The sequence below is a fragment of the Danio rerio genome, chromosome 4 (assembly GCF_049306965.1).
Source record: "Danio rerio strain Tuebingen ecotype United States chromosome 4, GRCz12tu, whole genome shotgun sequence".
NCBI lineage: Eukaryota > Metazoa > Chordata > Actinopteri > Cypriniformes > Danionidae > Danio > Danio rerio.
The window spans coordinates 38,007,309-38,035,242 of record NC_133179.1 but is presented as its reverse complement, the minus strand read 5'-3'; the positions used below and the strand labels follow the sequence as shown (position 1 = coordinate 38,035,242).

The following is a 27,934-nucleotide window of genomic DNA, read 5'->3' as shown; positions in this document are numbered from 1 at the left end:
CTGTATATTAGCAAGCTTCTCCCGGGACAGCTCGGTCCTTAGAGATGCATGAATAGGTCAGGACAGGGCAGCTGTGGAGTGGAGGTTAACTTTATGGAGGAAGTAAAGCTCTTCACAAAGTGGTGCTGCGATAACAATTTAGTTCTGAATGTTGATAAAACTAAGGAGTTGGTGATCGACTTCAGAAAGAAACGCCCCACTTATTCCCCTGTATATATTAATAACACTGCTGTGGAGACTGTTCAGCAGATAAAATTCCTGGGGGTCCATGTTACAAATAACCTGACTTGGTCTCTCCATACCACTTGTCTTGCGAAGAAAGCGCACCAGCGACTGCACTTTCTGAGAAGGTTGAAAAGAGCACATCTCAGCCAATCAATCCTCACAACTTTTTACAGAGGAGCTGTTGAGAGTGTTCTTACAAATGGCATCTCCCTTTGGTATGAGAATAGCAGTGTGTCTGATAAGAACACCATTAAGAGGATCATAAAGTCAGCTGAAAGGTCTGTTGGAGTCAAAATGACATCTATCGAGGAACTTTACCAACGCCGTTGTCTGTCTAGGGCAAATAACATTTTAGGGGATCCAACCCACCCTGGTCATAGCCTGCTCTCACTCATGCCATCAGGCAGGCGTTACAGAAGTCTGAGGAGCAAATCAGTGCGGTTTCGAGATAGTTTTTATCCTGTCATTATAAGACTTTTAAATAATACCATTTCTTAAGCATTGTTGAAAGCTAGTGTTAAATAATAAATTTGTTAAACTAGCATAAATTGTTAATATTACAACAAATGGTGAAATAGGTATTTGAGTATTAGGTTATTCTCTTCAGAGATTTTTAAAAATGGATTATATCTTATATAATTATATTTTTTAGATTTTATGGAATTCTAAAAGCTTATTTATCATGTAAGGATTTTATAGTGTTTTTATAGTGATGTTTTTTATGTTCTTGTTGGGTCTGTTGCAACGTAATTTCGTTCTGCATTACAATTCTATTGTGATGATTTGAATGACAATAAATAAAGGAAACTGAAACTGATTCCCAGCCAATGCAATTTCTCTTTTGTGTTGCTACTCTTCCAGCTCTGGGTAACAGCCTTGCAGCAATCACAACCCACTAGGACAGCAGTTTGAGCATATCAGCATTGGTGATTCAGTGGTAGAATTCTCGCCTCCCACGCGGGAGAGCCGGGTCCGATTCCCGGCCAATGCAATTCCTTTTTTGTGTTGCTAATCTTCCAGCTCTGGGTAACAGCCTTGCAGCAATCACACCCCACTAGGACACATGTATGAGCATATAAGCATTGGTGGTTCAGAGGTAGAATTCTCGCCTGCCACGCGGGAGACCCTGGTTCGATTCCCGGCCAATGCATTTCCTGTTTTGTGTTGCTACTCTTCCAGCTCTGGGTAACAGCCTTGCAGCAATCACACATCACTAGGACAGCCGTAAGAACAAATCAGCATTGGTGGTTCAGTGGTAGAATTCTCGCCTCCCACGTGGAAGACTCGGGTCTGATTCCCGGCCAATGCAATTCCTGTTTTGTGTTGCTAATCTTCCAGCTCTGAGTAACAGCCTTGCAGCAATCACACCCCACTAGGACAGACAATCGAGCATATCAGCATTGGTGGTTCAGTGGTAGAATTCTCACCTGCCACGTGGGAGACACGGGTCGGATTCTTGGCCAATGCAAATCCTGTTTTGTGTTGCCACTCTTCCAGGTCTGGGTACCAGCCTTGCAGCAATCACACCCCACTAGGAGAGCAGTGTGAACATGTCAGCATTGGTGGTTCAGTGGTAGAATTCTCGCCTGCCACGCGGGAGACCTGGGTCCGATTCCTGGCCAAAGCAAATCCTGTTTTGTGTTGCTACTCTTCCAGCTCTGGGTTACAGCCTTGCAGCAATCACAACCCACTAGGACAGCAATATGAGCATATCAGCATTGGTGGATCAGTGGTAGAATTCTCGCCTGCCATGCAGGAGACCCGGGTCCGATTCCCGACCAACGCAATTCATGTTTTGTGTTGCTTCTCTTCCAGCTCTTGGTAACAGGCTAGCAGCAATCACACCCCACTAGGACAGATGTTTGAGCATATTAGCATTGGTGGTTCAGTGGTGGTATTCTTGCCTGCCACGTGGGAGACATGGGTCCGATTCCCAGCCAATGCAACTTTTCTTTTGTGTTGCTACTCTTCCAGCTCTGGGTAACAGCCTTGCAGCAATCAAAACCCACTAGGACAGCTGTATGAGCATATCAGCTTTGGTGGTTCAGTGGTAGAAATCTCGCCTGCCACGTGGGAGAGCCGGGTCTGATTCCCGGCCAATGCAATTCCTGTTTGGTGTTGCTGATCTTCCAGCTCTGGGTAACAGCCTTGCAGCAATCACACCCCACTACGACAGGTGTTTGAGCATATCAGCATTGGTGGTTCAGTGGTAGAAATCTCGCCTGCCACGCGGGAGACCCGGGTCCAATTCCCGGCAAATGCAAATCCTGTTTTGTGTTGCTACTCTTCCAGCTCTGGGTAACAGCCTTGCAGCAATCACACCCCACTAGGACAGCCATAAGACCACATCAGCATTGGTGGTTCAGTGGTAGAATTCTCACCTCCCATGTGGGAGACCCGATCTGATTCCCGGCCAATGCAATTCCTGTTTCGTGTTGCTACTCTTCCAGCTCTGGGTAACAGCCTTGCAGCAATCACACCCAACTAGGACAACTCTATGAGCATATCAGCATTGGTGGTTCAGTGGTAGAATTCTCACCTGCCATGCGGGAGGTCCAGGTGCTATTCCTGGCCAATGCAAATCCTTTTTTGTGTTGCTACTCTTCCAGCTCTGCGTAACAGCCTTGCAGCAATCACACCCCACTAGGACGGATATATGAGCATATCAGCATTGGTGGTTCAGTGGTAGAATTCTCGCCTGCCACGCGGGGGACCTGGGTCCAATTCCCGGCCAATGCAAATCCTGTTTTGTGTTGATACTCTTCCAGCTCTGGGTAACAGCCTTGCAGCAATCACAACACACTAGGACAGCAGTGTGAGCATATCAGCGTTGGTGGTTTTGTGGTAAAATTCCCATTTGTGATGCGGGAGATCCGTGTCCATTTTCCAACCAATGAAATTCCTGTTTTGTGTTGCTACTCTTCCAGCTCTGGGTAACAGCCTTGCAGCAATCACACCCAACTAGGAGAGCAGTATGAGCATATCAAAATTGGTGGTTCAGTGGTAGAATTGTTGCCTGCCACGCGGGAGACCCGAGTATGATTCCTGGCCAATGCACATCCTGTTTTGTGTTGCTAATCTTCCAGCTCTGGGTAACAGCCTTGCAGCAATCACACCCCACTAGGACAGAAAATCGAGCATATCAGCATTGGTGGTTCAGTGGTAGAATTCTCGCCTGCCACGCGGGAGACCCGGGTCTGAATCCCGGCCAATGCGATTCCTGTTTTGTGTTGCTACTCAGCCAGCTCTGGGTAACAGCCTTGCAGCAATCACACCCCACTAGGACAGCAGTATGACCATATCAGCAATGGTGGTTTAGTGGTAGAATTCTCGTGTCCCACGCAGGGGACCCGGGTCTGATTCCCGGCCAACGCAGTTCCTGTTTTGTGTTGCTTCTCTTCCAGCTCTGGGTAACAGCCTTGCAGCAATCACACCCCACTAGGAAATGTGTTTGAGCATATGAGCATTGGTGGTTCAGTGGTAGTATTCTCGCCTGGCACGTGGGAGACATGGGTCCGATTCCCAGCCAATGCAATTTCTCTTTTGTGTTACTACTCTTCCAGCTCTGGGTAACAGCCTTGCAGTAATCACAACACACTAGGACAGCAGTATGACCATATCAGCAATGGTGGTTTAGTGGTAGAATTCTCGTGTCCCACGCAGGGGACCCGGGTCTGATTCCCGGCCAACGCAGTTCCTGTTTTGTGTTGCTACTCTTCCTGCTCTGGGTAACAGCCTTGCAGCAATCACACATCACTAGGACAGCCGTAAGGACATATCAGCATTGGTGGTTCAGTGGTAGAATTCTCGCCTCCCACGTGGGAGACCCGGGTCCGATTCCCGGCCAATGCAATTGCTGTTTTGTGTTGCTACTCTTCCAGCTCTGGGTAACAGCCTTGCAGCAATGACACCCCACTAGGTCAACTCTATGAGCATATCAGCATTGGTGGTTCAGTGGTAGAAATCTCGCCTCCCACGTGGGAGACCTGGGTCCGATTTCCGCCCAATACAAATCCTGTTTTGTTTTGCTAATCTTCCAGCTCTGGGTAACAGCCTTGCAGCAATCACACCCCACTAGGACATCAGTATGAGCATATCAGCAATGGTGGTTTAGTGGTAGAATTCTCGCGTCCCACGCAGGAGACCCGGGTCCGATTCCTGGCCAACGCAGTTCCTTTTTTGTGTTGCTTCTCTTCCAGCTCTGGGTAACAGCCTTGCAGCAATCACACCCCACTAGGAAATGTGTTTGAGCATATGAGCATTGGTGGTTTAGTGGTAGTATTCTCGTCTGCCACGTGGGAGTCATGTGTCCGATTCCCAGCCAATGCAATTTCTCTTTTGTGTCGCTACTCTTCCAGCTCTGGGTAACAGCCTTGCAGCAATCACAACCCACTAGGACAGCAGAATGAGCATATCAGCATTGGTGGTTCAGTGCTAGAATTCTCGCCTCCCACGCGGGAGAGCCGGGTCCGATTCCCAGCCAATGCAATTCCTTTTTTTGTGTTGCTAATCTTCCAGCTCTGGGTAACAGCCTTGCAGCAATCACACCCCACTAGGAAAGATGTATGAGCATATCAGCATTGGTGGTTCACTGGTAGAATTCTCGCCTGCCACGCGGGAGACCCGGCTCCGATTCCCAGCCATTACAAATCCTGTTTTGTTTTGCTACTCTTCCAGCTCTGGGTAACAGCCTTGCAGCAATCACACATCACTAGGACAGCCGTAAGAACATATCAGCATTGGTGGTTCACTGGTAGAATTCTTGCCTGCCACCCGGGAGACCCGAGTACGTTTCCTGGCCAATGCAAATCCTGTTTTGTGTTGCTAATCTTCCAGCTCTGGGTAACAGCCTTGCAGCAATCACACCCCACTAGGACAAACAATTGAGCATATCAGCATTGGTGGTTCAGTGGTAGAATTCTCGCCTGCCACGCGGGAGACCTGGGTCCAATTCCCGGCCAATGCAAATCCTGTTTTGTGTTGCTACTCATCCAGCTCTGGGTAACAGCCTTGCAGCAATCACACCCCACTAGGACAGTAGTAAGAGCATATCAGCATTGGTGGTTCAGTGGTAGAATTCTCGCCTCCCATGCGGGAGACCCGGGTCCGATTCCCGGCCAATGCAATTCCTGTTTTGTGTTGCTACTTTTCCAGCTCTGGGTAACAGCCTTGCAGCAATCACACCCAACTAGGACAGCAGTATGAGCATATCAGCATTGGTGGTTCACTGGTAGAATCCTCGCCTGCCACGCGGGAGACCCGGGTCAGATTCCCAGCCAATGCAAATCCTATTTTGTGTTGCTACTCATCCAGCTCTGGGTAACAGCCTTGCAGAAATCACACCCCACTAGGACAGCAGTATAAGCATATCAGCATTGGTGGTTTAGTGGTAGAATTCTCGTTGAAGTAAAGCCAAAACATTTAATGAAGTAAAATAGATGATGGGGTAGTTGTAGAAACAAATGATGGAATATTGGAAGAAATTAAAAATTACTATGACAAGTTATTTAGTGCAGAAGGTGTGATAGAGGAGGACAAAGCAGAATTACTAAAACAAATTAAAACAACAGCAGGAGAGATAGAAAAAAAGGAATGTGATGAACAAATAAACGAGGAAGAAATAAAAAGAGCAATTAACGAGTTAAATAAAAATAAAAGTCCAGGAATAGATGGGTTGGGGAATGAGTTTTATATAGTTTTTAAAGATATTTTAACTGGAATTTTAAAAGAGGTATATGAGGAGATTTTTAAGGAAGGAGAATTAAATGTAAGAATGGGAATGGGATTAATGAAATTGATATATAAAAGGAAAGGAGGAAAAAATGATTTAAAGAATTACAGACCAATAACAATGCTAAATACAGATTTAAAAATTTTATCTAAAGTTTTAGCCAACAGACTAAAAGAAATAATGCCTAGTATAATAAAAACAAACCAGGTATTTGGAGTAAAGGGAAGAGACATAGCGGACACAACAATTAGCATTAAAGACACAATAAGATACATGAACGAAAAGAAAAAAAAGAGGCTTTTTAATTAGCTTGGATTTTGAAAAGGCATTCGATAGAGTTGAGCACAGTTTTTTATTTGATATTTTACAGAGTTTTGGATTTGGGGAGAATTTTAAAAAATGGATTGCTATTTTATACAAAGGGGCATCAACAAGAATTAAATGTAATGGTTTTTTAACAAAAAATGTGAACATCACATGATCGATCAGACAAGGGTGTCCGCTATCAGCTCTTTTATATTCATTAGTGGCAGAACCCTTGGGATTAATGATAAAACAAGATGAGGAGATAAAGGGAATAGGACTTGATGGACAAGAAACAAAAATATTCCAATAGGCAGATGATACAACTCTTTTAATGAAAGATATCGAAAGTGTAAAGAAAGCGATGCAAATAGTGCAGAAATACTGTCGAGGATCAGGAGCAAAAATAAATGAAAGTAAAACAGAATACATGACATTAGCAGAGGTAGGGAATTTAGCAGAGCTGTTCACTTTTAAAGAAACTAAAGAAATCAAGATTTTAGGAGTTTAAATGGGGAAGGATGAAAAGAAAGCTGTTACATTGAAAGACGTAGTTTAAAGTTATTTTTGTTTATATTGTGTCAAATGTCTTTTTCCCTGTTCTTCTTTTGTTGCCTTGACTCCTCCCCTCCTGAGTTTCAAGCAGGTTGCTGATTACTTCCCACAGCTGTGTGCACTTACTATGGAGACGTGAGAGGGGATAAAAACACAGGCCAAACACTTGGATGCTGAGAAAGGAGCTAGAGAGGAACCTTTCTCCAGAGCACTAGCTGGGTTTTAGTTGAATTAAAGCTGTTGAACTGTTGTGATTTGAGATGCAACTTGTGTATGATTGGTACTTGTTCTGTGTTGTGGCTAAGAGCAGTACCACAGTTTAAACTTTGATTTCTTTCTTTTGCTTTTTCCCCCCCAGGAAGCAGTAAGGAGGTGGACGGCCATTCCTTTTTGTTGGACTTTTTCTCCTGTTTTGAGGTCAGTCAGGGAGTCAGTGTAGTTTTGTTGTTGATTTTCATCATTGTTTTCTAGTAGTTTATTTAGAGGCTTTACTCCCAGACAGAACCCTGTTTTGTTTGTTATTTTGGCTTTAGTCCACTCCTGAAGCTAGAGCTTCCTTAACACATTGTGTGTTTGGTTTTGTAAATAAACTTTTGGAACTTTACTCGTTGTGTTGTGACTGGTCCCAGTTTAGTGCTCTTCAAATTAATATTGTTGCGTCCATTGTATTTTCCCCTAGACTTGTGTAAGACGTAACATATTATTGGGGGCTCGTTCACTAAAAAATTTTTTTTGGACGAATTTTTGGTTGTTGCAGTAGTTTATCTGGATTGGTGAATCTCCCATTATCACACCTATTTGTATTCTTGTATCTTGCATACGGTGTTGAGTAGAACGCTTTGGCTGCTTTTTTTTTTTTTTGGTGTGGAAGAGTGTGTGTGTGTGTGTGTGTGTGTGTGTGTGTGGACACGCAATGGAATTTGATTTGACCGAATTTACACTTGCTCCATCTACAGATGTTTTTAATCGATGCAGAAAAAAAGATCTGTTACTGATTGCTGATTTCTTTAATATTTCAGTGACCCGAGAAACTACCAAGCAATTGATAAAAGAGGAGCTGTATAATGAGCTAATCGCTGCAGGTATTTTGCCAGATGAATCACAGGCAAATGTTTTTGATGAAGGGGGAGATGAGGGTAAAATCTCTGCTTCAGAAGCTGTGTTGTCTGCTGAATCCCCATTAGATCCTATGATTGCTGTTAAATTGAAAGAGCTTGAGTTGGAGTTAAAAAAACAAGAACGTGAGCTCCAGTTAGTGCATCTGCATACAATTGAAGTTGAAGCTGACCGAGACATTAAGTTGAAAACGCTTGAGTTAGAAGCTTTACGCATTAAGCCTATTCCTCGCCCCTGTACTAGAGCTCCCTCTACACCAATGCTGAGTAGTTCACAGTTGCAGTCTAGCACTGTTAATTTTGATTCAGGTAATGATACCCAAGCCAATTTTGATGTTGTGAAGTATGTTAAGCTTGTTCCACCTTTTAGAGAAGCAGAGGTAGACTCTTATTTTACTGCCTTTGAACGTATTGCTAAAAAGCTGGGATGGCCAAAAGATATGTGGGGGTTGCTTTTGCAATGCAATTTAGTAGGTAAAGCACAAGAAGTATGTTCGTCACTTTCTATTGAACAGTCTCTTGATTATGAGATTGTAAAAGCAGCTGTGTTGAGAGCTTATGAATTGGTGCCAGAAGCATATAGGCAACGCTTTCGAACATTAATGAAATCAGCCAGACAGACATATGTAGAGTTTGCACGAGAAAAGAAGGCTCTTTTTGAAAAATGGTGTCTTTCTAGTAAGGTTACAAACCTTGAGGAATTGCAGGAGCTCTTTTTATTGGAGGAATTTAAAAATAGTGCACCTGAATCACTTGTGGTTCATCTGAATGAGCAGAAAGTGAGTACACTCTCTGAAGCAGCTGTGGTAGCTGATGAATTTGTGTTGACCCATAAGACTGTTTTTTCATCTTCACGTCAGTCTAGGCGGCAGTTCTTTGATCCTGAATCAGGGAAAGAGGTCTCTAACAATGTAAGAGATATACCAGAGAAAGGCCGTAAAACAGAAGTGAAGCGTTCTGGTAACAAGCGTGTTTGTTTCTACTGTCTTGATTCAAATCATCTGATTTCCGATTGTAAAGCCTGGAAGCAGAAGAACGCTACTGCAAAATCTAAGGGTGTGGCTTTTGCTCAATCAGTATCAGTTCCTGATACCAGTTCCATCCTAAATACAGGTTATGAACCTTTCCTTTTCAATGGTACTGTTTCCCTTAGCAAAGACTCTATTGGCAAATCCATCTTAATTCTGAGAGATACTGGAGCCTCGCAATCATTTATTCTAGCTGATGCTTTGCCATTTTCACCAGAAACGTATGCCGGAACTGATGTGTTAGTCAGAGGTATCGAATTGGGATGTGTAAAAGTTCCATTACATACAGTTCATCTAAAGTCTGATTTGGTTACAGGCACCATTCCTCTTGGAGTACGAGCTGAACTGCCTGTGGAAGGAGTAAGCCTTATCCTGGGGAATGACTTGGCGGGTGGTAAAGTTTTCCCTTGTCCAATTGTTGTGGATAAACCAGATATGTCACTTGAATCTGATGTTGCTATCCAGTACCCTTCTGCATTTCCTGCTTGTGTAGTGACTCGAGCACAGAGCCAAAAATGGAAGGAAGTCATAGACTTGGCTGACTCATTCCTCAATCCCACAGTTGAATCTATGGAATGTTCATTGATTAAACCTGAGTCTGTGTCTAATGATTTGCTGAACTCTGATTCTAAGGTGGAGACATTAAAAATGGATAAAGAACACTTGACTGCATCTCAGAGGTCTGATCCATCTCTTAAGTCCTGTGTGGAAGCTGCCATCGAACCAGGCGAGCAGTGTGATGCACGTATCTTTTTCATGTGGGAAGATGATGTTTTAATGCGTCGCTGGAAGGATCATGATGTGGATGATGCTTTAGCAATCTATCAGGTTGTTCTGCCCTCTACTTACCGATCTTTTGTGTTGCAGCTTGCCCATGAGCATTCTCTTTCTGGACATCTTGGTGTTAACAAGACCTTCAAACGCATTTCTCGATATTTCTTTTGGCCAGGACTTAAATCAAGTGTGTCAAAGTTCTGTAAACAGTGTCATGTGTGTCAAATTGCAGGAAAACCTAACCAAACCATCCCATCTGCTCCGCTACATCCAATTCCAGCCGTAGGGGAACCATTTGAACGACTGATTCTGGATTGTGTTGGCCCCCTACCAAAGTCGAAGTCTGGACATCAATACATTCTGACCCTGATGTGCACAGCCACTCGATTCCCAGAGGCTATTCCACTGAGATCTCTTAAAGCCAAGGCAATAGTGAAGGAGATTGTTAAGTTCTGCTCAACATTTGGATTGCCAAAAGTCATCCAAACTGATCGAGGTACTAATTTCACTTCTAAATTATTCACTCAAATTTGTAAAGAATTGGGAGTTACTAATCAGCTGTCCAGTGCATACCACCCAGAGTCACAGGGAGCGTTGGAACGTTTTCATCAAACCTTAAAGTCAATGTTGCGTGCATATTGTAGGAGAACCGGAAGGGATTGGGATGAAGGTTTGCCCTTGTTGCTGTTCGCAGTTAGAGAAACTGTACAGGAATCCTTAGGATTCAGCCCTGCAGACCTTTTTTTTGGACACACCATCCGTGGGCCTCTGAAGCTGTTAAGTGAGCAGTTTTTGTCAAAAAGCCCAGAGTCTAATAACATCTTAGACTATGTTAGCACCTTTCGTGAACGACTACACAAGGCTTGTGATGTGGCCAAGACTCACTTGATTAATTCACAATCCAAGATGAAATGTCGATATAAGAAGAGTGTGAAACGTAACTTCCTGCCTGGAGACTTGGTTTTAGTTTTGCTTCCAATACCTGGTACAGCCCTGCAGGCGAGGTTTACTGGACCATATACTGTCGAAAAGAAGCTGAGTGAAACCAATTATGTCATCTCTACACCAGACCGTAGAAAGAAAACTAGAGTGTGTCACATAAATATGTTGAAATCCTACATCGTAAGTGACACTGCACAAGAACCACTTAACCCTGGCACCTTAACTACAGTTCCTACAGTGTTGACTGCAGCATACATTTCCCCAGAGGATGATCTGATTGTGAATGAGGACCGAATGTCAGCTATGCGATTGAATAATTCTGCGATACTTGCTAACTTGGACTACCAACTTGATTAGTTGCCCCAGCACCAGCGTTCAAGTATAGTGGAGCTCAAACAAGTATCCCAATCTGTTCTCTGATGTTCCAAGTCAAACCACCATACTCATGCATGACATTGATGTAGGTGAATTTCTACCCATCAAGCAAAATCCCTATCGTGTCAATCCTTTCAAACGAGATGTGATGAGGAGGGAAGTTGACTACTTGTTACAGCATGGTTTTGCAACTCCCAGCCAGAGCCCTTGGAGCTCTCCATGTTTACTTGTCCCCAAGGCTGATTTATCTTTCCGCTTTTGCACTGCCTACCGGAAGGTAAATAATATCACCAAACCAGATTCCTTCCCGCTACCTCGGATGGAGGACTGTGTGGACCGGGTTGGCTCTGCTTGCTATGTCACCAAGCTTGACTTGTTAAAAGGTTATTGGCAGGTGCCGTTGACACCTCGAGCTTCAGAGATATCAGCTTTTGTCACCCCTGACAATTTCCTCCAGTATTCTGTGATGGCCTTTGGAATGCGTAATGCACCTGCAACCTTCCAGCGTTTAATGCAGCGTGTATTGTCAGAAGTTGCCAACTGTGAAGTTTACTTAGATGATGTGGTGGTCTATTCAGACGAGTGGGAAGATCATCTAAACACCCTTGACCAAGTTTTTACAAAGTTGTCTGATGCTTCATTGACTTTAAACTTGGTGAAATGTGAGTTTGCAAAGGCTGTAGTTACTTACCTTGGACAACAGGTGGGCCAAGCACAAGTAAAGCCAGTTGAAGGAAAAGTTGCTGCCATACTTGATTTTCCTGTCCCCACCAACAAACGGGAGCTAAGAAGATTCTTGGGTATGGTTGGCTACTACAGAAGTTTTTGCAAAAACTTTGCTTCTGTAGTTGCTCAACTGACAGACCTCCTCAGCACTTCTAAAAAGTTCATTTGGGATGTGGGCTGTGTTAATGCATTTAATGCTGCAAAAGACCTTTTGTGCCATGCTCCTGTGCTGTCTGCTCCAAATTTCTCCCTTCCATTCAAGTTGCAGGTGGATGCAAGTAATTCTGGAGTAGGGGCTGTACTTCTCCAAGAAGACCCCACTGGTGTAGAACATCCTGTGAGTTTCTTCTCCAAGAAATTGACAAAATGTCAACAGCGCTACAGTACCATTGAAAAGGAAACTCTAGCCTTGCTGTTGGGTTTGCAACACTTTAAGGTCTACTTGGGTGGTAGTTGTAATCCAGTGGTGGTGTATACTGATCATAACCCCTTAGTATTCTTATCCAGAATGCGTAATTCAAACCAACGACTAATGCGGTGGGCGTTAATTGTTCAGGAATACAATTTGGATATTAAACATTGGAAAGGAGCCAAAAATGTTGTTGCTGGTGCTCTTTCTAGAGTATATAGTGTAGACCAGTAGGACAATGTCACAAGTAGCTGGTTCATAGGTTTACAAACAATTATAAAAATATATATATTTTTTTTTGTTGGAATTGTTTGTAACTTATGGGTGGGAGTGTTACGTTGAGAGACGTAGTTTAAAGTTATTTTTGTTTATATTGTGTCAAATGTCTTTTTCCCTGTTCTTCTTTTGTTGCCTTGACTCCTCCCCTCCTGAGTTTCAAGCAGGTTGCTGATTACTTCCCACAGCTGTGTGCACTTACTATGGAGACGTGAGAGGGGATAAAAACACAGGCCAAACACTTGGATGCTGAGAAAGGAGCTAGAGAGGAACCTTTCTCCAGAGCACTAGCTGGGTTTTAGTTGAATTAAAGCTGTTGAACTGTTGTGATTTGAGATGCAATTTGTGTATGATTGGTACTTATTCTGTGTTGTGGCTAAGAGCAGAACCACAGTTTAAACTTTGATTTCTTTCTTTTGCTTTTTTTCCCCCCAGGAAGCAGTAAGGAGGTGGACGGCCATTCCTTTTTGTTGGACTTTTTCTCCTGTTTTGAGGTCAGTCAGGGAGTCAGTGTAGTTTTGTTGTTGATTTTCATCATTGTGCTCTAGTAGTTTATTTAGAGGCTTTACTCCCAGACAGAACCCTGTTTTGTTTGTTATTTTGGCTTTAGTCCACTCCTGAAGCTAGAGCTTCCTTAACATTGTGTGTTTGGTTTTGTAAATAAACTTTTGGAACTTTACTCGTTGTTGTTGTGTTGTGACTGGTCCCAGTTTAGTGCTCTTTAAATTAATATTGTTGCGTCCATTGTATTTTCCCCTAGACTTGTGTAAGACGTAACAAAGCAGATGATACAATGTGGGAAGAAGTGCTTGGAGGGATTGAGAAAAGATTAATATTCTGGAAAAACAGGACATTAACATTAAAAGGGAAGGTTTTAGTGTTAAATGTTTTAATGGTGTCAAAATGGTGGTATATTTTATATGTGTCTGCAATGCCGATGTGGGCAGAAAAAAGGCTGAAAATGTTTTTTAGATTTTTCATGGGAGGGGAAACCGGCAAAAATAGCACATGCTACTTTAATAGGGGAAGTGGATAAGGGAGGACTGGGGTTGATGGACGTAGAGCAAAGAAAAAATAGTTTGAGGGTCAAAATAATAAAAAAGTGCTTTGACAAAGAAACTGACACAACGTGGAAAGGAACAGTGGGATATTTTTTAAATAAATGTGGTAATTTTAATTTGGGGGACAGTATTTTATGGATGAAAACAAAACACTGGATGGCGGAGAGGGTGCCGAACTTTTAAAAAGAATTGTTAAGAGCTTGGGGCAAATTTTTAAACAATGTGCATTTTCAACCTCTAGGGAGAGAGAACATTTTAAATCAGCCTCTTTTCTTAAACAACTGCATTTTAAATCAAGGGAGTGATTTTTTTTCAAGAAATGGTGGGTGGCAGGAATAGTTAAAGTAAGGGATATTTTATATGAGTTTAAAGAAGGTTTTTTACCAGTACAATGCATTATTGATGCCATGGAAGAAGCAAAGGAAGAATATAGCAGACAAGAAATAAATAAGTACGAAATAATTAAAACTGCAATCCCTCAAGAATGGATTCAAAAAATTGAAAATAAAGAAGATGACGTTGATGGAATGGAAGTGTATGTGAGAATAGGGGAGAAATTGAATGATTAAGGAATGTACTGTGAAAAGTTTTTATTGTGTTTTTAGGGATGCAGTTTTTAAGAAACCTTTGGCAAATGAATACTGGATGCAAAAATACAAGATAACAAATGAGAACAACATATGGGAAAACATAAGAGGTATTTTTATACAAACAAAACTGGCAAACTTAGAATATTTTATTAGACACAGAGTGATTTTTACTGATGCTATTTTAAATAAAATTGGGATGGAACAAGATGCAACACTGTAAACCCAAATGTTCAAAATAATTAAATTGATTGAATTGTAAAAACTCAATTTTCCAAAGTAGTTCTACTAACTTAAATAGTTTAAGTTTGTGTAACTTTTTATAGGTTTTGAGTGAATTGACCTTATTATTTTTGATTAACTGGAAAACTTGCTCATTAAGTAAGTTCCACTTAGGAGTATAATTTAACTTTACTTGTTAATGTCAATGTCAATTGTATTTATATAGCACTATTAAACACAACAAAAGGTTGACAATGTGCTGCAAAATAAAAATCACAAAGATATATATATATATATATATATATATATATATATATATATATATATATATATATATATATATATAATAAGACTTTTTTGTAGTTTTAACACGCTATCTGCGTATGAAATTAGTACCATTTGTGTGTGTGTGTGTGGTTAAGCAATTGTTTTGTCATTTTTTAATTAAATTATATACATATAAACAGGCTAAAATAAACAGAACAGCTGGTTTAATGTAAGCCCAAAATAGAATATTCTATTAGATATAATATATCTATTATTATTACCGGCAGTAAAATATGCCGCTGATGTTTCTGTGACATTTTATTGGCTCACGAGGTTCACGTGCTCCAAGTTCAGCGTGAGACTTTTGCAACATTGTGGAAACGCACAATGCTTCACTTTTGGCGCCACAAAATACTGCAGTGAGTGAGGAGGATTTCAGCTTCAAGCTTTCGGCAGTTATCAGGACCTCTGGTGTCACGGTAAGTGTTACATGCATTATAAACATGGTCTTATTTTGTAAAAAGTTAGACAAAACTTTAAATAGCATTCACCTGTTACGTATATTCATATTCAAAAGTAATGGATGTCTTGCGACTCGCGAGGAATAACCGATTAAATGGACCTGATACAAACACCCATGGAAGCATATGTTACACATTACATTAGCTAACTTCTATATAATTTTTGAACGATTCGTAGTCTATATTTCCGCTTGCACGACATTAGGCGCTTAGATTGTAACTGACACGCGATTTAAAAATAAGCATCTAGTGTTGCCAGATGTAACTTGACTGATTCCAGCCTCAAAACCCGCTGAAATTCAACCGCCCAGAAATCTGGAGGCTATCATATGCTGTTCCGAGTTGAGGACCGGGAGGTGGTATCTGGGGCTGAGGGGAACGTCGTTGCAAAGACGGCCAAAGTTTCTTTACCCACCTATGTCATTTTTACCCGCACAGTATTTAAAACCGTCTAAGTAATTGTGCGGGGAAATCGCTCAATCTGGCAACACTGAATCCGTCAGGCTTTAGCTGTGTCTTATTTCAGAGGCTGCGCCCTCCGAAGGATATAGACTTCAAAGGTGATTGCCTCTTTAGTAAGACATGTCATAGTCTATTTTTAAACGTGTTTAGATGTCAAAGTCAAATAAACCCAATCCATACATTTAATCCAGAGTTTTTATTTTAAAAACGTCCTGCCGTTATCAGCGAGCAAAGAATCTTGGGATGTTTGAGGCCGCGAAGTATCCACCGGTTGTATACTTCGTTACCTGGGAAGTGAAGGACGCATTTTTGAGGCTGCGTTTGACTTTTTTTTTAAATGAAACAGCCTTCGGCGCGCCACGATTACGTATCGCACTTCGAATGCATCATTCGGCGGATGCAGCCTCTGAAATGAGACACAGCTTTTGTCTGCTGTGTTAAAGGTTCAGGACACCCTGGAGAACTTTTTTTTTTATATTAACAGATTTGTGTGTGTTGAGCATCAGTTAAGACAATGTTAGCATCTGTCAGCTTTAATTGTGGGGAAAACTGGATAATTTTGAGCTTTTATCAGCTAATTTCAGCTTCCGGGTTTAAAATGATTTTTGGGGTGGTATCAAAATCGGCGACGTAGCGCAGAACTGCAAGTGCAATGATGACGCGTCGGTTTCTCATTATTATTCATAGCGGAGTTTTCTTATCCTATGAGAAGAGCCATCTGCTTAATTATTCATCAGACCTGCCAGAGTCATGCCCGAGCTGAGACACAGACTGACAGTTTTTAGCCGTTCATGAAGGCTCATATGTGTTTGTTTCCATGATCCACGGGGTTTGTTGCATGTTTTCCCCCGCGATCTTGTCAGGGCCGATCATACAGCAAAGCTGTGTGTGTGCTGCAAGCATTTTTGTCGGGAGAGCAGCACGAGAATTAGAGAATGGCGGACGCTGTCTTTTATCAGGAGTTCGTTCACATTCAGACACATCGCCGTGCTGCTGTGTTCGCCTAAATCCTCCAGATTACCAGCAGGGCTAATGGTTAAAATAGACAGGTCAGGAGACCTGCAGCACTGAGTCTGCTGGATATGGGGATTGAGGGAGAAGTCCTCATTTATAGCGTTTACCTGAACACACTTATTTTTATAATGATATAAATTGTGGTTATGTGTATATGAAATAACGAATAACAAATGTAGCAGGGCATTAAATCACTGTTCATTTCTTTGCATTTTAACTTTGTGAACTATAAACTCAAGCGTCTCCTCACGGTGTGTCTCATTTTGTGAGCTAACTGACAACAACAGTTGTTCGCTTACGTTCTCCCCTGCTGGCCACGCCCACTCCTGCCCGATGCTCGCTGAGCTCCACGCCCATTTATCATGCATCTTTTGAAAAAAATCTGAAGTAGACTTTAACCGAAAGTGGGGGGTGTCATGACCCTTTAAAAACGATATAACTTGGAAAACATACTTTCCACAATGTGTTGGTCTGCCATTGATACAAACTGGGGACTTGGAGAGCAAGTGTCATTGTAGAAATGTGTCTAAACAGTTTAATATATTTTAAGTCTAGTATGGAAAAATAATATATAACTGTTGCACTTTAGTTTTGACTGATGACATCTGTTTAGAGATAAAACAGTGATGTAGTCCACAACAATCACATTCCGGCTTAACATTTAACAGCCACAACTGTCTATTATATAGTAGTCCCCTTTTTGTTTGGGGTTACATCAACATAAATAACTTTTCAATTTAATTTAATGATTTAAAAACTCCTAAAGGCTTTACATATTTCATTACTGGATAAATATACACTATCTAACATTAATCTCGGGGTTTTTTTTAGGTTGTTGGCTTAAGATGGAATCTGAGGTAATGGGGTAACACTTTTTTCTGTTATTGCTTTCTTGATAACATATACCACATTCAGGGGCTTGTTTCTTTGAGGGGGTAGAAGATTAACCAGGTTCACATAATGAATATGGCTGTGTTCCCTGTCTGTCATTGTTTTAAGATTTAGGTGTATGCAGAGTTCCAACGGAAAACCAGAACCTGCCCAACACATTCTACTCTGAGCTTGACCAACACCTTCCTAGCCTAATGACCCTGTTCAGATAGAAGGCAGCCAGAACCGGGAAGATATCAGATACTTTAAATGAAATCCTAAGAATCCATGATGAACAGGTAAAAATATTGTTGTGCATTTTATAGGCTAAAACTTTATTAAAAGATTAAAAGTTTGAAAAATTTGATGATTCAAATGAACTTTGAACACTACACCACTAAAACATTTTGAACACTTTTTTTGTATTTGTCTGGTTTTGTATATATAATTATATAGTTTAACATTATACAGTTTTCTTTTTATCGTTATAGGAGTTCCATGATGTGCACATCAAGTGTGTCACTGTTGTTCATGCTCTGTGTATCTACGTGAGGAAATCACTGGGTTTTTAAGGACCTGCATGGTGAGTATTTAAAAAAAAACATTACATTACCACACCAAACAGTTCATATACATACATGCATATATACATTCATTCATTCATTCATTTTCTTTTTGGCTTAGTCCCTTTATTAATCTGGGGTCACCTCAGCGGAATGAACCGCCAACTAATACAGCATATGTTTTACACAGCGGATACCCTTCCAGCTGCAACCCATCACTGGAAAACATCCATACACACTCATACACTATAGACAATTTAGCCTACCCAATTCACCTGTATCGCATGTCCTTGGACTGTGGGGAAACTGGAGCACCCGGAGGAAACCCACACGAATGCGGGGAGAACATGCAAACTCCACACAAAAACACCAACTGACCCAGGAGAGGCTCGAACCAGCGACCATCTTGCTGTGAGGCCACAGCGCTGCCTACTGCGCCATCGCGTCGCCATACATACATGCATACAGTACATTACTCTTATTCTGTCTTTCCAACTAAATAGTTTGTGCGATTAATTTTCTTTGACCTCACTGTAAAATTATTTTAGTACTAAATTGCTTTAAGCAAAACTTAGCGTTTTCTTTTTTTTTATTTAGCATAGTATCAATTTATTGCAACTTTTGTTTACAGTTTGCTAGGCTGACTTGACCAATCTTCTGTTTTTGCTTTAACATCTATTTTATCTTACAGGACACTGATGAGCTGATTTTCTGATGAGCCAGAGCTTACAGATGTTGCAGTGGCCCTCCTCGCAGTCGTCAAAGAAAATGACACAAGTTCAGTTCTCTTTCAACCTGTGAAAAACTTATCATCGAGAGTGAGATTGTGAGCAGCCTCTCCAGATTCTTCCTGGTATTGTTTGGACTGATCTATGCACTTACACCTCAACTATCACAAAGGACTGGTCAACACTTTTGAATTCATTCAAAAGATTTTACTTTGTCTTGACAAGGGTAAACTGTCACCCAAGTTACAGAGTCTCAAAAATGGTTTGATGCGAATGTAGGCTTGGCAATTCCTCGAGTTTTATGTAATTTGTTTTTGTGAAAATACTGTTTAAAAGGTTTCTGCATTTTTTTCTCACAATGTGCATTTATTAATGTTATTTGTCATTAATACAGCTCTTGTTTTTAAGAGTTGTTAAGTACAGCTGGGTAGTACTTTGTAACCATATAGGTAATTTAGTTTTAAATGGTTCATGTTTTTGTAAAAGTTCATGCAGGTTTGTGAATTTTTAATGTCAGAGGTGTGGTCTTTGTAGGGATGGGGAGATTAACAGATATGTATCGATACGCTGTCATGCGCGTTCACGATGCGAGTGCATCGGTAGAGCAGCACAGGATGAATGAAATTTTGGAAGCAAATCGAGATGTATCGGTTTTTGCAAGATGCATCGGTTTTTCCAAGATACAGCTTATATTTTTAATATAGAATGTATTTTTTATTTATTAACAAGAGTTATCAACCTGTTTTTGGCGCATAATTTAATCGACCTACATAAAGTATGCCTTAGCAACGGATTTGCGGATGTGTACACTTACACTACAACTCAGTGTATCAGGTGTGCGGATGAAGCTAGTGGAGCGCCCTCAAAAAGCGCGAGAAGCAAAACAAACATTTTATTCCCCACTGAGTTTTAAATCTAAAGTATGGCAACATTATGGATTTAAGGATGGACGACATGACAGGACAGATGCAATTTGCAAAATGTGCCGCGCATCTGTAAAATAAGTGGGCAGTACGACTAATCTGAAATCTCACTTGAAGCGGCACCACGGTGTTGTTGTGAAAGCATCTTCCAGTGTTCCTGCATCCCCGGCTTCCGCACTGCTTCAACTGTAGCTACCAGCTTCAAAAGTGGTGAGAAAAGCATTGCAAGTTTTTTTCCATGCGCAACAGTTTTGTGCGCTCTACGCCAATAACGGATGTTATTGCATTGTTCATCTGCAAAGATATTCAGCCTAGTGTCACGGAGAACGAAGGTTTTAAACACCTCCTCCTGTTAATTTTTATTTAATAATAATAATAATAATAATATTAATAATAATAATGATAAAAAATAATGGGTGGCACAGTGGGTAGTTTGACCACCTCACAGCAAGAAGATTGCTGGTTTGTTATATTTTTATTAGCCTGTTGTTTACAGTGACAGTGATGTTTCAAAGCAGCATAACACTGCTAGTTCACAACCTTAAGTTTTGAATATTCAGTGGCACAATATATCTTTGTAAAACTTGTTTTCATAGTTGAAAAGTTAAATCACAATTCTTGTTGTGCAATGCTAAACCTTTATGTTGAAAGAGTGCAAATATATATAATTTAATATATATTGCACTTATTCATTCTTTTTATCTTGAAAATACTTAAATAATATGTGCTATATGTTCTAAAATTGCTCTCAACTGTAAACTGACACTCTGGCTCTGAGAGAAAAGCCAGTGTGTAAAAAAAGTCTTGGTTTTGCTTGGTTAATAAATAATCAAACTCATTCAATGGCACAGCATCCTCTTACACATCATCTCACAAACTTGAACTAATTAGCTAGTGCTGAATTATCGCATTGTATCGTGATATGGGTGTGAATCGTATCGTGTTGCATCGCAATATGTCACAAATGTATCGCTAATATATCGGATCGTATTCTTTGTATCGAGATGGGTATTGGATCGGCATTATAGCTTAGATGCCCAACCCTAGTACTTTGTAACCATATAGGTAATTTAGTTTTAAATGGTTCAAAATAGTTCATGTTTTTGTAAAAGTACATGCAGGTTCGTGAATTTTTAATGTCAGAGGTGTGGTCTTAAATCTGCTTTTCAGGTTTTATCCTTTTAAATTAGCACTGCAGTGTCAAATTTAGTTTTGATTATTGTTTTTTAAATGTTATTCTACTTGTATAATACAAGTTACTGGTACTTAAAACAAAAAGACAAAGACAATAATAAATATTGAGTTGATTCAACTTAAAATGGTTCTTTGTGTACTTATTTTTTTCATGTAATGTCAATATTAATGCCATGAGAATAGGTTAGCAAAATTTTAAGTTACTGTAACTTAAAATATTTAGGTTGGTTTCATAACAAGTTTTAATTTAACTGTAATGAAAAGGTCTAAGTAGCATGTAATCAAAATATTTGTTTTGAAAACTTATTTTTTTTAAGTTCATGAACTTAAAAATTTTGAGGCAACGAGTTACATCGTTACTGTAAACCCATATTTGGGTTTACAGTGTAGTAGATAAGAGTGCTGTGCTAAATTTTAGAGTTTAGCTTGAGTGTGTGAATAGTAATTTATTTATTTTGTACTGCTGCAATTATAATCGAGTGCCTAATTTTACAATTTTAAATAGATTTTATTGAAAATTTCATTTTTAAAACTAACACTACTTTCATTATACGTATTGCTGCATTTGTAGGTAGTGTAATATTAATTGTATGATTTAAATGTGATATTAGTGTAAGGTTATGTTGTTGCTTTATAAATTTTTGTTTTGTGTCACAAAAGTATGTTGTGTTTTTCTGTTTTAGGTGAACATCAAATTCAAGGTGCTGCAGTTAAATGAAGCCAGAGATGCATACACCCGCAGTAGTCAAAAAATGATGACCAGGTCTTATAAGGTTGCCGATGGGACATACAGCATGTCCCTGACTGTATGGGGTGGGGAAGTACTTAATGTTGCAAAATGGTACACCCTCACTAATGTGTCAGTGCGGAAATTTGGCGGCTGTAAGTGTCTGTCAACTACAGCACAAAGTAGTATTGCAGTTTGTGCTGACAATTCAATGGAGATCAGACATAAAGATAAAGATAAGACAGAACTTTGAGACGAAGGAGGGCATCATTGTAACAGCTGATGTAAAGATGGAATATTTCTGCCCAATACGACATGCCTTATTAAAGGTAAATCTGGAAACATCGGTGACCAGGTGTCACCAGTGTGATGCCTGCTGTCACACATCGAGAATTGTTGCCGCTTTAAGAGGCAATATTACAATTGAGGAAAAATGTGGCATAATGAATAATTTTGTGATCGATGATTTTCTAATGAGAAAATTGTTAAATATTCCTAACAAGAGCACCCCTGACCCAGATGCACTTGTTGCAGTGCTGCTTGGAGATGGGTCAGCATCTGTAAAAGTCAAATTTCACGGTCAGAGGGTCATTGATGTTGTATTTGTCAAAAAAGCACAAACGCATTAGCTGACAAAGAAGAAAATGTAACGGGGTCGAGTCAAGACATGAGCGAGTGTTCAGAACTGTCCCTTGAAGAACTGTTCTCAGAGGATTAGTCAGAGGAACTAACTCAGTTGAATACAGATGTTAGTCCCAGGTGAAAAAAAAGTGCACTAAAATACACTTATTTAAGTATACTTAGTACACTTTTCAGTAATGTACTATAAGTGCTCTATTTTCATACACTAATTTTGTACTTAATGTACTAAAAGATATTATTAAGTATATGTAAAGAAAAACTTAATACCATCTAAGTGTACTCAATTGTGCTATTTTTAGACACCCAGAAATTGAATTAAAATGTGCTTTTTTTTTTGTATATATATTTTTATTAAGTTTTTGCTTTTATATACATATAAACAAATAATAATAAATAAATAAAATGACATCCTTGCAAAATAATGATGATTCAATGACAACAACAGTTAAACAAATAACAAAAAAAACAAAACAAAACGAAAACAAAAACAAAAAGGTACAGTTCAGCTCACAAACAAAAATAGGGCTTTACAGGTGCCTATGTACATACATGGGAGTTCAGTAGGTCTGGAAAATTTAAAGAATATTGAAGTATTAATAGTAAGTGTGAAACAATCAATAAAACCAACCATGACATTCTTAATTAAATCCTCTTGTCAGGATTGAAGCAATATCAAAATCAATATATGCCAGGAAAGGTTCCCAGATTTTATGAAAAACTCCAATTTTGTTATGTACAATACAGGTCAGATAATCTAACGACACATATTCAAGAATAGTTCGGTGCCACATCCTAACAGAGGGAGCCGTATCCGAGATCCATTTTAAAAGTATACATTTTCTTGCATTAAAAAGAAGGAAATTGAAAAGCCTCATTTTGTACTTATCAAGACTTACAGGAGGGGACATTCCTAACAAAAAAGATGCTGGATCAGGAACCACAGAAACACCCAAAACCTTACTCACTTCTTCGGAAACCCCCAACCAGAACCTCTGTATTTTGTTACAAAACCAGAAACAGTGGGTAAGGTTACCCATTTCTGTCTTGCACTTGGGACAGAGTGGAGAGAAATCAGCTCTAAATTTACTACGCTGGAGAGGAGAAATATGAGCTCTATGAAGAATCTTAAGTTGGATAGCTCTAACTTTATTACATATGCTCAAATTCTTTGCTTTTTTCCAAACTATATTCCAATCTTCATCTGTTACTTGAATATTAAGTTCCTTTTCCCAGATTATTTTAAGAAAATGAGTAGATGTATTAGCATACTCCGATAACAGACTATAAAATGAACTTATAGATTTGATCAAGTGCATCTTAAATAGCTGCTTTTCAATTTCTGAAGAACTTGAATTAGTAAGAAGTGTTGTATCTTTTTGAATATAATTTCTTATTTGTAAATAGCGGAAAAAGTCTCGTCCATCCAGAGAATATTTTTGTGAAATCTGACTAAAAGACATGAGAACATTATTATCAAAGAGATCTTCTAGTTTAGAAAGTCCCTTATGATCCCACTGTTGAAAACGTGAATCACTAATACCTGGGGGAAAATCTAGATTATTACAAATTGGAGTATAAATTGATGTTAAACATGACTTACCATCTAGTCGTCTAACCGAATGCCAAGCCTTGACAGAATTTAAAGTTATAGGGTTTGTGGAAGCTACTCTAACAGTCTTCATTCTTTTGAGAAAGAGCAAATTGCGAAGGGGAACCTGTGATTGGGAAGACTCTATATCCAGCCACAATGAAGCTGGGTCTTCTGAAATCCAAGTATTTATGTAACGTAAATGGGCACCCAGTTGATATCTTCTAATATCCGGAAGACCAAGACCACCCATATCCTCCGGTAGACGCAATGTATTAAACCTAATGCGAGGTCTTTTACCAGCCCATATAAAATAACTAAAACATCTGTCCAGATCATTAAAAGTTTTCTGCAAAAAAATTACTGGGATCATCTGAATCGGATATAACAATCTTGGAAGAATGTTCATTTTCAAAAGAGCAATTCGCCCCAGCCAGGATAGAGGAAGAGTATTCCATCTATCTAGATCAAGTTTAATCCGATTAAAAAGAGGGGTAAAATTTGATTTGAAACATTTGGTCAAATTTAGGGGTTATTTGTATTCCTAGATACACAAAGCCTAGTGGAGACCACTTAAATGGAAAAGAAACTGAACTTGACGGGATAGTTTTTAGACTACCTAAAGGCATTGCTTCAGATTTACTAAAATTAATCCTATAGCCTGAAAAGGCACTAAACTCTTTAATAACATTAATAAGATTAATTATAGATATTTCTGGTTTTGATAAGAAAACAAGAACATCATCAGCATAGAGATTAATCTTATGCTGGTTATCAGCTATAGTTAAGCCATGTATGCCTAAATCTGACCTAATTGATTCAGCAAGAGGTTCTATTACTAAAGCAAAAAGAAGCGGAGACAATGGGCAGCCTTGTCGAGTTCCTCTACTGATCTCAAAACTAGAGGAACGCAGACCATTAGTTATTACTGCAGCAAGAGGGCCAGTATATAACAATTTGATCCAACTAATGAAATTGTTACCCAGACCGAATTTAGATAGTGTGAGGAACAAATAAGGCCACTCAACTCGATCAAATGCTTTTTCTGCATCCATTGAAATGACAAGACTCTCCATCTTCTGCTGATGTGAAAGTTGAATAATATTTAATAATCTGCGAATACTGTTACCAGAGCTACGTCCTTTAATGAAACCTGTTTGATCTTCTTTTATAAGTTGAGGTAGTAATACTTCAAGCCTTGTAGCAAAGATTTTAACAAGAATTTTTAAGTCACAATTTAATAAAGATATTGGCCTATAAGAGGCACAGTCCTCTGGTTGTTTTCCTTTTTTAAGTAACAGAGAGATATTAGCTACCCGTAAAGAAGGGGGGAGAATACCATTCTCTAAGGAATGATTGAACATTTCTAAAAGAGGATCCACTAAAATGTTTTGAAACTCTGTGTAAAATTCCTTACTCAATCCATCTGGACCAGGAGCTTTCCCAGTTTGTAGGTTCCTGATTGCTGTTAACACCTCCTCCCCCTTGTAATAGGACCATCAAGAGTGATTTTCTGATGTTCAGCTATAGAGGGTAATTTAATTTTAGAAAAAAATACATCCATAAGTTCTAATGAATTACATGGGGATTCTGATTTATACAGGGTTTCAAAAAAGTTAGCAAATGTATTATTGATGAGTGTAACATCAGAGGATGGATGCCCCGGATCATCCTTGATAGAAGACACCAACTGAGAATCTGCTTTTTTCTTAGTAAGATAAGCAAGGTATTTCCCTGGCTTATCACCATGTTCATAGAACCTTTGCTTAGCAAATCTAACTTTCCTCTCAGCAGACCTTATATGCAATGACTCTAACGCAGAGCGTAAGGCAGTAATTTCTTTTAATTTATTTGGTCTAGGATTCTGGACATAATCCCCCTCTGCCCGCCTAAGTTTTGCATCTAGAATGTCCTTTTGTTCTGTTTGTCTCCGCCTCTTACTAGCTGTAAAAGAAATTATAAGACCCCTTTAAAATGCCTTAATCGTTTCCCATAGCAAAGATTTATCTTCTGTAGAAGAAGAATTTATAGTAAAAAATGACTGGAATTCGGACATAAAATAAGAACAAAAATCACTATCTTTGAGAATTAAAGGGTTAAATCTCCAATACCTAGTTTGATTTATAGAGCTCCGTAACCTTAATTGTAGGAAAAGAGCAGCATGATCTGATATTATAATATTACCGATGCTGCTGTTATCTATAAATTGTAGTATCCCTTTAGGCACAAGAAAATAATCTATTCTTGTGTGGCTACTATGTTGTTTCGAGTAGAAAGTAAATTCTTTATCAGCAGGATGCTGTGCCCCCCACACATCCACATAGTCTAAATCTTCACATAAGGAATTAATGAATTTTTCCTGAAATGAGGGAGCTAAGCCTGAAGGAAATTTTTCCATAAGTGGGTTAAAAAATCTTGTTAAAAAATCACATTGATGGCCAGGGGGAAAATATACATTCATAATAGCAATTTCTTCCCCCTGCAACATACCCTTCACAATCAAATAACGTCCATTTTTATCTTTAATACAATTTACCAATCTAAATGGTAAAGACTTTTTGAATAGGATGGCCACTCCTCGGCTCCTTGATGTAAATGAAGAAAAAAAAAACTTGACTAAAACCTAACTGTTGCAACTTAAGATGTTCTTTATCATCAAGGTGAGTTTCTTGAAGGAGGGCTTTATCAACGTTCTCCTACCTAAGAAATGTGAGCACTGATTTCCTCTTCACAGGTGTATGTATCCCATTAACGTTCCATGAGCAAATCCTAAGCATACTAATAATGGCCATTTTAAAAGTATAACGTACAATAAGTTTATACAATAGAGAAAAAAAGCCAAGCAATCCATCAATTGTGCAGAATCGGTGTCCGCGATTACATTAATTAATATATTAACCTAACTTATATAGATAATATATTCAAAATACCAAAGTCGGGGAATATTTTGTTAGATATGGACAACAAAATTAATTATATATCACGTTTAACAAATATAGTATGATTAGATCCAGCAGGAGTTCCTTGATGAACAGCCCTACGTGCACAGCTCTCATATGAGTATGAGCTCAAGGCACGCTGCAGCGCATGCCAGAGTGTGTGTCTGTGTGTGGTCACGTGATATGCGTTTTCACCATTTTAATGTAGACAGAGAGCTGTTCAGAAATGCTGGGTGAAACGCTAGTGTGGACGCGGATCGTTTTCATTCTAAAAAGCCGTTTTAAAACTAAAGCGCACTAGTGTAAACGGGGCCTTAGATTAAGAGTTTGGAGCAACACAGTCCATTACATGAAGTTTACTGACATCATTTGTGGTGGGCAAAGGGGTATAGGCCAGTAATCTACTATCCTTCTAATTATATATATATATATATATATATATATATATATTTATTTATTTTTAGTTATCGAATCTAATTGGCTAATATGCAATATCCTAATCAGCACTGATCAGCCTCTTCATCGGGGTTTAATCACTCTGCCAGCTGGAGCGAATGTCAAATTTGTTAATAAACTCGACTGGACTGTTGAGCCGGACCACATAGCCTATTTTTGAGATTTTTTTGGCGAGAATGTTCGTCTACTTAAGGGTTGCGGCTATTTGTTTTGATGACCTAGGACTCGGAGATTATATTGTCAAGAGCACTCCTCTGGTGGACACATTCTGGAGTCTGATGTATGTCTTTATAGTAGTAAAATGTGGGCAAAGAATTGTTTTGAGTATATATAACGACTATTAATGCAATGCATGAAGTCGTGGTCGTGTACCCCATATCTAGAGCAAGACCAGCATTTGTGGTTCAAAAGCACTAATTGCATTCCTTATAGACAATAACCCGTCTTTTTTCCCCTTTATTTCACCTCACATTTAATTCTGTTCTTATTCCAGTGATTAGTTACAGGAGGCCAGTGCCGCCCCACTGCTTTTTGACACACCTCCAAGTGTTTCAACTAGGTCCGGTACTCGACCTAAAAGAGGTCTGCTTGTGTGGTTTCTCCCTCTTTCTAATATTACGCCGTGTCCAAGGCCAGCTCCGCACGTATTTGTTTTAAAAGACGGCAATTAATTATGAAAGTTGTCACTCATAAGTAGAGCCATCTGAAGCT

General features: G+C 39.5%; 3 protein-coding genes and 7 non-coding genes across 10 annotated transcripts in view; all 10 read left to right on the top strand.

The window, feature by feature from the left end:
- LOC137491248 (uncharacterized) overlaps positions 1–27,934 on the top strand; it is a 697,259-nt gene that overhangs the window by 179,930 nt on the left and 489,395 nt on the right. The gene's annotated exons all lie outside the window — the stretch shown is intronic.
- LOC108182277 (uncharacterized) overlaps positions 1–27,934 on the top strand; it is a 257,835-nt gene that overhangs the window by 156,559 nt on the left and 73,342 nt on the right. The window lies entirely within an intron of this gene.
- On the top strand, positions 1,146–1,216 carry trnag-ccc (transfer RNA glycine (anticodon CCC)). The gene has a single exon. It is a non-coding gene; the product is annotated as a tRNA-Gly (tRNA).
- trnag-gcc (transfer RNA glycine (anticodon GCC)) lies at positions 1,305–1,375 on the top strand. Its single transcript has one exon. It is a non-coding gene; the product is annotated as a tRNA-Gly (tRNA).
- trnag-gcc (transfer RNA glycine (anticodon GCC)) lies at positions 2,894–2,964 on the top strand. Its single transcript has one exon. It is a non-coding gene; the product is annotated as a tRNA-Gly (tRNA).
- On the top strand, positions 3,371–3,441 carry trnag-gcc (transfer RNA glycine (anticodon GCC)). The gene has a single exon. It is a non-coding gene; the product is annotated as a tRNA-Gly (tRNA).
- On the top strand, positions 4,007–4,077 carry trnag-ccc (transfer RNA glycine (anticodon CCC)). The gene has a single exon. It is a non-coding gene; the product is annotated as a tRNA-Gly (tRNA).
- Positions 5,121–5,191, top strand: trnag-gcc (transfer RNA glycine (anticodon GCC)). The gene has a single exon. It is a non-coding gene; the product is annotated as a tRNA-Gly (tRNA).
- On the top strand, positions 5,280–5,350 carry trnag-ccc (transfer RNA glycine (anticodon CCC)). Its single transcript has one exon. It is a non-coding gene; the product is annotated as a tRNA-Gly (tRNA).
- LOC141381676 (uncharacterized) lies at positions 6,874–13,134 on the top strand. Its single transcript, XM_073947896.1, has 2 exons — positions 6,874–10,072; positions 10,736–13,134. The coding sequence occupies exons 1-2, from the start codon at positions 7,728–7,730 to the stop codon at positions 11,028–11,030; spliced, it is 2,640 nt and encodes an 879-aa protein (XP_073803997.1). The 5' UTR covers positions 6,874–7,727; the 3' UTR covers positions 11,031–13,134.